The sequence below is a fragment of the Cyclopterus lumpus genome, chromosome 5 (assembly GCF_009769545.1).
Source record: "Cyclopterus lumpus isolate fCycLum1 chromosome 5, fCycLum1.pri, whole genome shotgun sequence".
Taxonomy (NCBI): Eukaryota; Metazoa; Chordata; class Actinopteri; order Perciformes; family Cyclopteridae; genus Cyclopterus; species Cyclopterus lumpus.
In genome coordinates, this window is record NC_046970.1 from 6,581,188 (window position 1) to 6,590,940 (window position 9,753).

The 9,753-nt window shown below is 44.3% G+C and overlaps 1 protein-coding gene across 4 annotated transcripts in view; it reads right to left on the minus strand.

The window, feature by feature from the left end:
• Positions 1-1,075: 1,075 nt before the first annotated feature.
• gata2a (GATA binding protein 2a) overlaps positions 1,076-9,753 on the minus strand; it is a 13,514-nt gene continuing 4,836 nt past the window's right edge. For 2 of the 4 annotated variants that reach the window (XM_034532458.1, XM_034532457.1), the window contains exons 2-6: positions 9,483-9,753; positions 8,123-8,698; positions 5,356-5,513; positions 2,994-3,119; positions 1,076-2,328 (exon numbers count right to left, since the gene is read on the minus strand). The exon at positions 9,483-9,753 is cut by the window's right edge and continues 124 nt beyond it. In XM_034532458.1, coding sequence (XP_034388349.1) covers positions 2,023-2,328; positions 2,994-3,119; positions 5,356-5,513; positions 8,123-8,698; positions 9,483-9,711 — 1,395 coding nt within the window. In that variant the 5' untranslated portion in view covers positions 9,712-9,753 and the 3' untranslated portion in view covers positions 1,076-2,022. Of the gene's footprint in view, positions 2,329-2,993; positions 3,120-5,355; positions 5,514-8,122; positions 8,699-8,783; positions 9,405-9,482 lie in introns of those variants that run through there. The other 2 variants (XM_034532459.1, XM_034532460.1) reach the window with 2 other exon arrangements.

The window sequence follows — 9,753 nt, forward strand, 5'->3', positions numbered from 1 at the left end:
CAGGTCGCCTGATTGCCTTTCCTTCCTCCTCTCTCTCCCACTAAAGACCCGCTGTCCTTCCTCTCACTCCAGTCACCACAAGCCAAGAGAGAGAGAGAGAGAGAGAGAGAGGACTTCTCCAGCAGACACAGGGAGCGAGCCGCTCGCCCGCTGAACTGCACTCATGACTCAGTATTGGTCACATACAAATTCATAAAACTAATTGGCTGTTAGAGATGTTAAAAAACAAAAAATAGAGACCTGGCATGGTTAGAATTTGGTGAATTGGGGTTTGTGTTTTTTTCTTCTCTCCCCCCCAAGTGTGTGCACATGAGCATGTGGGTTTGTGCATATGTATGACTGTGTGTGACTCTGCTGGAGTCTGCTGTCTGGGTACAATGGTCCAGCCCGGGGCCTCAGCCCTACAAAGAGGCCTTCTCTTAACACGCCATCACAGATAGAGGAGGAGCCTGACCAAAGCATTACCATGCTCAAGGGATCACAGAGCTTCCCTTGATGCATCTGATATCCCCTTGTGATTTTAATAATCAAGCACTCTTCATTAAAAGGAGCGTACAGTCTTATGCCTGCATGTTAAAGCCCTCTGAGGCAAATTTGTAATTTGTGATATTGGGCTATAGAAAATAAACTGCATTGAATTGAATGTTTGTGTGTAGAAGAATGATGGAGACAGACTTAACTTACGAGTCGGTGACAGATCTTACTTTAGTATTAAACTTTATTTTCCTTTATTTCCTTTACTTTTGTAAGATGGAAACAATGATAAAAATGTACAGCTTAGGGACTTCTCATCTAAGATAGGTCAGTTTTTTTTCTTTACGTATTAACTATGACAGTTAAAGGACCAGTGTGGAGAATTAAGTGGCACCTAGTGGCGAGGTCACAGATTGCAACCAACTGAATATACCTCCTCCGCTCACTCCTTCTTTAACACGTGTGTCGGAGAGCTCCGGTCACCTTTAGGTAACGTAAAGACACGAAAGGCTCATGCTAGAGTTTGGTTTGTCCCTTCTGGGATACTGTAGAAACATGGCGTTGCAACATGGCGGACTCCATGAAGAAGACCTGCTCCCCGTGTAGATAGAAATGCTTTATTCAAAGCGCAGGGGAAAAAAATAACGAATCTTACTTTCAGGGAGTTACACACTAATGAAAACATAGTTATGAATAGGATATTCCATTTTCTGCCAAATGTTCCCCTAAAATCCTACACACTGGACCTTTAAATCATCGGTTTCCATGTGTCTTTGACGAAAGCTTAAAGAGGGAAAATAAATTATCGTAGCAATAATTATAACATCAAATATAACAACAATAATAGCAATTAAGCATTTATAAACACTCTATTTACTGTGTATTTTTCCATAAAAGTCCATTATTAAAAACAGGTGCTGAGCGATGTGGTGGTGTACAATCCAGCATGTGAGGGGGGAGCACTGGTTTGTGGGTACTGTCGTCTGCGTCTGACTGGTTCCTAACAGAGGCGCACGGGTGCTGCAGCTGTCAGCCAGTCTTGAGACCTCCAGCACTGAAGGGTTCGTCTGTCCACAGCAGTTATGGACGACAGCCCCGGGGATGGACAGGGTGCACGTATCTCAGTATATAATGAGATGGCCGTGAGGTGAAAACAGCGTTTCTTTTTAGGGACCTCTCGTGAGTCTCCTGTTACAGGGTCGTGGAGAGGCGGGTACCAAAGTGACTTAGTTAAAATAAGCAAAAAGAATGACAAGCGTCTCCATTCACTTCATTCCTGCAAGCTTCAGTCACCATGGGACTAAGAAAACCCCTCATCACATTAGCTCTTCACACAGTTCGCTAAAGTCCTGCTTTGCAGCGTCCCATCAGTGAGCTCAGGAATGACGCGACATTCGGTCATTAAGTCCAACTGAAAGTCTCTGCCCTCCAACCACTGTACATGATGCAACAAGTCTGCTCAGCTTACGACGTGATGTGGAGGCCATTTAGTGTTAATGGCGACGTGGAGGCTCCTACAGGCGGAGGAGTTTGGGGTCTGGAGGGGCCTCAGTGACTCAGGGGATCAGCCCAGACAGGCGAGCGATTGGAGTGGTGGGGGTGACCGAATGATGGGTGAATGGGCGTGGGTGTAGGCAGCATGTGTCCCGTGTGGCTGAAGGGGGGCAGGTGACCCATGTGGGCCATGTGGCTGGTGAGGCCGGGCCCGCCGCCAAAGGGAGAAACCTTGTCCTGCATGCACTTAGATAGCTCGTCGAAGCCGTCCCCTGCTCGCTTGTTCCTCTTGGACTTGCTGGACATCTTGCGGTTGCGTGTCTGGATGCCTTCTTTCTTCATGGTCAGTGGTCTGTTGACCTGTGGAGAACCGCACATTAGCTCGTGGCACGCCAGACAAAAAGCTTCACTGACGGTGTGAATAGTATACATCATAGTGGTCGAGGTTTATTCTGCTGCCAACTCCAGCTCATAATATAAAAATGGCACAGGGAATGTTGCATACATGCATTTGTTTCACGTTAGCCCAATATTACGAATTACACCAGCGTGAAATAACTGCTAATAATAATGAGCATCGGTTTTGCATATATCGCTGCATTACAGGGCGAGTCTGGGGCGTTTTGGGGGGCTTTTGTCTAATTTCAAACAGCACAGTCCTGGTCAATATGAATACATGGGGATGAGGGCCTGGCTGGAGCTGAAAGGAGCAGCCTCAGACAAATCCTCATCAGTGTAACCGACGCCGTTACACTGAATGACAGTCCCACCCTGCAGCCTCTCCGGGGAGTAACGCCCCCCATTGAAACAACGATGGATTAATAAAAAAAAGAGACCGGTGGGTTCTGCTCGACAGGGCGAGCCGGCTTTGCCTCGACACTCTCACAGTTCCTCTGCTCCTAAATCGATACGAGCTGTCCGCCCACTTAACCAGTTAACGACCAGCGGGCCTACCCCTCCCCTTCCTCCTTTCCCCCAAAACCCTGTTGTTGTTTTTATTGTTGTTGTTTTTGCAGGCTACTTACATTGTGCAGTTTATAGTAAAGGCCGCAGGCGTTACACACCGGGTCTCCGTTCCCGTTGCGCCTCCACAGGGTGGTGATGGTGGTCTGGCAGTTTGCGCAGCAGGTGCCTGCGCGTCTCGCGGCGGACTGAAGGAAGCAGAGAAGAAGAAAAAAAAAAATACCTCATGAATTACCGACCCACTGGAGCCCAAATATCACGGCTCTTTAGACACCCGTAACAGTGTTACATGCCCGTTGCAGTGTTCTTATAGCCACCGCATTGACAATATCATGCGATGAAAACCAATAAGAGACGGAAAGTTTTTGTTTTTTTTCCTGAACCGCAAATCGTTGGTTTTCGTGAGACCGCAGAACCATGTGCGCACAAGAGCATCCAAGGAAGCGACACCCAGACGGGGGGAAACAAACATATAATAACCCTGTTACATCAATTGCATGTATACAGACCGCGACACACCATGATCACATTTTCTAATTTGCGCTACAAGACACGAGGACTTTTTGTTTTTGTTTTTAGTGAGCCAACAGAATGCCCGATTCTGTACACGGCTGCCGCTGATTATCATATTTAATGAATGCCAAATAAATGTGCTGGTACTAGCAGGTTCAAATGAAGGCCTCGTGTAAAGCCCTCTATGTATCCTGATCCAGGGAAACATGGGCTACAAGTCGCATAAGACCCGGTGTCCTGCCTGGCAATGTGCTTCCTGCGTCCATCGCGGATCAATTCTTCACACATAATAAGAAACATTAGCTTTTACATGCGAGCAGCCTCCGGCTCTCCGCTTTGCAGGCAGCATCCAGGGTTTTTTCCCGTTAATTATTTTCAGGTGGACTCGCGTTGCTATTGACCCGGAGAGCATCAGCAACAACAACAACCATACTCTTTTTTTTTAGGCGAAATAAAATATGTAACCTAAATCTTAAAAAAAAAAAAAAAAATTAAGTTTTAAAAAAGAGGTCCCGGCGCGTATTAGGATTGTGCCACTGCGCATCGAGAATGATCAACAAGGGAAGAATATAAATCCATTTATTTTCCAATCCCCGCCCCTCACGGTCTGTCTCTTCACACATAAGCGGCTCCTCCAGTGTTGTGATAATCTCTTTACAGTATATGTCAGTCTGGCCACAGAGAATGCAGCGCGCTGGTTGAAGGCGGAAACAGCCGGGAGCCTGACTTCCTTATCTGGGCTGGACAGATATCCGGATAGGAAACAACTGGATGCCCCTTTGAACACAAACTCTGAAAAACACTTGAGCTGAAAATGCAAAAAGCTTCAGCCATATGGGCCGAGCCAGTGGAAAAAAAAGTAATGGACTTGTTCACGAGCAGGAACGCCGTGACACGAAGAAAATATATAAATATAACTCCATAATAAGGTTTTGAAATTATTTTTTAGGTTTTTTTTAAAGCCACCAATTTATTGGTGAGTCAAATGATCTGCTGATGTTAATCGTAGACGCAAACATAATTAGCCCGGAACCACTTTTTATGAAAGTTTAAAAAGTTGTGCCAGCATCAAACTTTGTATTATTATTATATATATTTAAATACCTATTTTAGAGGCAGTAATTCATTTGTAATAATTTAGCCATTATTATTAATATTCTTAGTGGAATTTAGTATTAGTATTATTTGTGACTACATGTGTGGCAGATATTTATTTCACAAATACTTCTTTTTTTTAAATGGCATATGTATATTTTCTTTTTACCAGCCAGTTAAAATGTATTTTTAAAACTTATATAAAACGTATTGTTAATTGTGGCAAAACATTTGACTGAATTAGTACAAACCACTAAAGTAAAAAAAAAGGGAAAACATTTCTGCTGAACAATAGAAATCCTTGAAAATAACATTACACGCTATAAAGATAGTACAATAATTAGCCTGGTGCACTCTTGTTTGAGAGTTAAGGTCTTAAACGATTATTAAAATACATGTTGTTTTAATTGAGAATTGAAAGCCGCAAAATGAATTAATTATGGTGCACATGAAATGTGTCCAGCTATAGGGTTAATGCTAGAAGTGACTGCAGTGGTACATCCACTACAAGAATGTTGTGTCCATGCTGCTTTTCATTTACTCAAGCTCAGTGTTAACTAAAGCAGCATGGGCAGTGGTATCAGTAACAGTATCAGAAGTACCAGCAATAATGATAGCAGGAACAATGGCAATAGTAGCAGTATTGTAACAGGCCGTGAAGGCGGATCATCAGGGGGCGAGAGGGACAAACAATTCCAGGAAGATGATAGGGAAAATATAACTTTCCTGGAATTGTGCTGCCGGCATCTGCTTTGTGCTCGTATTTTGGGTGCCTTCTCTGGTGAGAGAAGCGGCGGAGTGGGGATTAGGACTCACCAGTCTACGTTTGGGCTTGATGAGTGGTCGGTTCTGGCCATTCATCTTGTGGTACAGGCCGCAGGCGTTGCACAGGTAGTGGCCGGTGCCGTCTCTCCGCCACAGAGGGGTGGAGGTGGCACCGCAGTTCACACATTCACGTCCCTCTGCGTATAGTTCAGGAGGGAGGAGAAAAAGGACAAATTTTATATAATTAAAAAATTCACAGTCCGTCCGAAGCGACACATATATAGCAGCTGTCCCAAGACGGCCCACGTAATCTGAAGTCAAAATATGTCTCATGATGGAGACAATGTCCATATCAGAGTGCAGGTGCACCAAGTGTGCACGGCTGTCATGGACACAGACACCTCCATGTAAACCGATCTAGAGTGGGGAGGCCGGAGACCGCCAGAACATGTCCAGAGGTGTCCAACACGAAGAATGAGAAACACCATCAAATTAGGACTACATTATTCATCAGCTCAGTGGGCACCCATGAGAGGAAACATGCGTGTGTGGTGTGTGTGTTCAATGTGATAGTATTGCAAACTTTGATGAAAAGCTTGCAATTAATAATATAGAAAGAGTTTTCAATCCAACATTCATTTGATGAATTTTCTGTTATTCATAAAAAAGTAAATTTCCTGCGCATACTTGTGCTTTTCTATATAGATTGCTTTGTGTATGTTATTCCCACATGCTCTCCTCTCCCTTTCAGGTTTGACTGACTTCAAACAGCCTGTTGCTAAACCGACCGATTCATTTAATTCAAGTATCCCTCTCTCCCTAGAGCATCATCTCATTATTCCTGTTATAATGCCAGCGACACCCACAGTCCCACCCTTGCTCTACAATGGAATCTGACCTGAGCAAAAATGCTATGTTCCTTTTTGAAATGCACCTCGCAGCTTTTAAAAAAAATATTGACCTCCCTTCTCTTCCTCTCAAGCGTTTTTCTCAGGTTAGGCAACCACACTAAAGCGGGTTCATTAACACTTAAAATATGCATCAGCAATGACTGATGTATTTATGTCTTATGCAATCTTTAGTGTTGAAATAAGAAGAAGAAAAAAAGGGAAGCTTTGTGTGAAAAGGTAGTGAAATGTCACCGTGGCATTTTGTACAACATCAATTACCATTACTGGCACACAGGCATCGACGTTGATAGATAAGAGCCTTTTTTAATGCCGTAGCAGAGATGTTTGTGATGCTGATTCAGGCACAGTCTGGCCAGCTTCTTTTAAATGTCACATACATTTCTCTTGCTACAACAGCTAACATTCACATATCAGCCGCATCGCCCAGGCGTGTTGTATAAAGCATGTGCACAATGGATGACAATATCGATATAATTACACAGCCACATTTGGTGCCACGTGTTAGCCTGAAACAGTCTAGGATGTTTCTCGATTATTATTTTAGTTTTGGTCCATTATTTCAAAGTGCAACAGCTGGAACAATGTAAGAAAATTACAGAGCCATTACCAGAGCGAGGTTGTTTTTCAAATGTCTGCACATTGATGTCAGACATAAAGTCTAACACATGCAGTCTATTGAAACAGGTGCATTATTATTATATATTGTAAACAATTCTGTACATTTTAATCAGTTTTACTCAATGTACTATTCTTCAAATTCCGAAGTTATGCATAGAAGTGTTGTTTAGATAGACTTTCATCTGCTCAGCAAGTGGACATGGTTGCCTGCAGTTCGCTGGGCCAAGGCCGTGCTTAAAAACACAAACAGCAGGGCTCTGTCCCTGTGCTTTGTTAGGACTGGAGAGCTGTGGGCGGGGTGGAGGTCGTGATTTGTTCACTTGGAGGTATACAGGATATGGCAGGAGCCAGGGCGTCGTGACGCCTTCGTTTTTTAAGTGCAATAAAGGCCACATTTAAAAGAAAACAAGCCTATGGCACGAAGAAGCTGAACAGCTGATAGTTAGTTAAGTCGATGTAAAGTCTTCGTGGAAAAAAAGCTATTTATACATATCTTTTTATTTTTTATTTAACAAAAGATTATTGTTTAATCTTTGATAAAACTATAAACACTCCGTTCATTTGATATGTTCGACGTGTGTGTGTATATATATATATATATATATATATATATATATATATATATATATATATATATATATATATATATATATAATGGGTTCATTTAATTAGCTTTAATCCCGCGTCGCTCTCTTTGAAGTCGCACAAAGACAAATTGAATCATGCGCAGAAGGGCCCTTTAGCTGAACATGTAGCCTAGTAAATATAGTTGACCCCGATTAGTCTGATGAGTTTCATCCAAGGTTGATTCCTCGTGAAGGAGAAGCCTTTTTAAGTGGACGCGGCGTATAAGTGGGGAGGAGTGCGATGGGACAAAAGATACGACTTGTCGGGACAGGTTTAAGAGGACAGAACGGCCCGATATGGAAATGAGCTCTCTCTCTCTCTCTCTCTCTCTCTCTCTCTCTCTCTCTCTCTCTCTCTCTCTCTCTCTCTCTCTCTCTCGTGTCAGCGACCCACTGCAGCAACAGGTCGGGTCTAAAGTGGCATTAACATTAACAATTAGCCGAGATAAATGCTCATAATTAAGACATTAATTCAGTTTTGTTATTCCAACATGGAGGGGCCCATACACGTATATAAATGAAATGTATCTGCCGATGATTGATCGGGTAAAACTATATCGTGTAATGCTTCACTGCTCAGCTGAATCCCCCATAACCATTTAATTAGGCCTTATCAGTTTGATCTGCCATCTGATGTGAGGGAGAAACGCACGTGAGACTCACCTGAGCTCGACCGAGCCTTGCTCTTGCATTTGGGCGTGAAGCTGGAGGAGGACCCGCCGAGCAGGCTGCCGGGGTGGAAGAGGCTGCCGCTGTACTCGTGGGGTGTATGCAGAGGGTAGCCGGGGTAGGTCGGGATCGGGTGGTGCGTGGCCGGGCCCTGGGCGTTCATCGAGGCATGCAGGCCGCTGCGGAGCGGACTACAGCTCTCCATCTTCATGCCGTCCGCCAGCTGCACTTGGTACTTGATCGACTCCTTCTCGTCCATTCTGGTCAAGCTGGAGGTCGGAGAGGTAGGGCCGGGGTCCGGGGACACGTCTTTCGGAGGGGTCGGGGGGAAACTGTAGAGGTGCGTGTTGGAGTGGGACACCGTGAGCGACGAGACCGGTGCCGTGCCGGTGCTGCTGCTGCAGGGGTAGCCGGAGCTGGCGGGGTGCAGGCCGGGTTTGCTGAAGTGGCTGACCGCCCATGCGTTATGGTGGTGGGCCGCGGAAAGGGCAGCTTTCCCGGGGTCCAGCCAGGGAATACCGGGGCTGTGAATAAGGTGTGGTCGACAAACCTGGTTCCCAGCGAGACGAGCTGAAATACAAATGTAGTATTTAATATATTATTCTTTTAAGGCCCTTTGTCACCAGTTTGCAAAACAGAAAGACCGTTATCTTACCTGCTAAATACACAGAATTACTCGAGTCCGACATTTAGATCCAGATGAAGATAAACAAAATGTTTTTGTTAATTTAAAAAATGTTCTTCTCACCATCAAAATTATTTTCCATTAAATGACAGTCGCCTCGCACATGTATCTATTAAGATATAATCGATAAATACCCATTGAGAGCAGAAAACACACTAACAGTAGCTTCTCGCCAGGGCTGTATCTTATCTTATCGTCTGCAGTTCCCGGACTAAAGATTGTTATTAGTAAATTTGCGGTTTTTATTTTATATCCGGGAAGTGCCTCTCTCTCTCGCTCTCTCTCCCTCCAGAAACCCCTGCCCCAACAGAGAGGGGTTAAATGACATACTTCCCTTTCCTCTCGCTGTCATTTGCTAGAAATTCCTTTTATGTTGATGAATTGGCCCGTGGAGTCAAGATGGATTTTTTTTTTAACGCAAATTACTGCACATTGCATACATTGTTCAACTTAAAGTTTCCGTACTAAATTAATATATTTATTCCAAAGCCACACGCAAACAGATACAGACAGAGGCTATAATATATAAAGCTCTGTTTAGTCTTTGACGGATTGTACAACAACTTAAATAACGCCATAATACAATGTCATTATTTATTTTTTTCAAACGCGATCCTAATTTCTCATCACAGGTTTATTAACTTATTATGAAACTTGTGCGCATCTTACCGTGTGCTTGGCTGTACGTGACCCTTGCCCGAGAGTTGGCGTAGTAGGGGTTCCCTTGAGAGTCCAAGTGGTTCAGAAACATGTCAACTTCGTCCTGGGGCAGTAAAGGCGCCATGGGCTCCATGTAGTTGTGGCTCAGGCTGTGGTGGTGAGAGTCCGGGTGCTGGCCGTTCAGCACTGCGTGATGATGCGCCATCCACCGAGACTGATCGGCCGCTGCGACCTCCATGGTCCTTTTCCTCTGCGTGTCGGGCTACTTTTAATGCTCTGT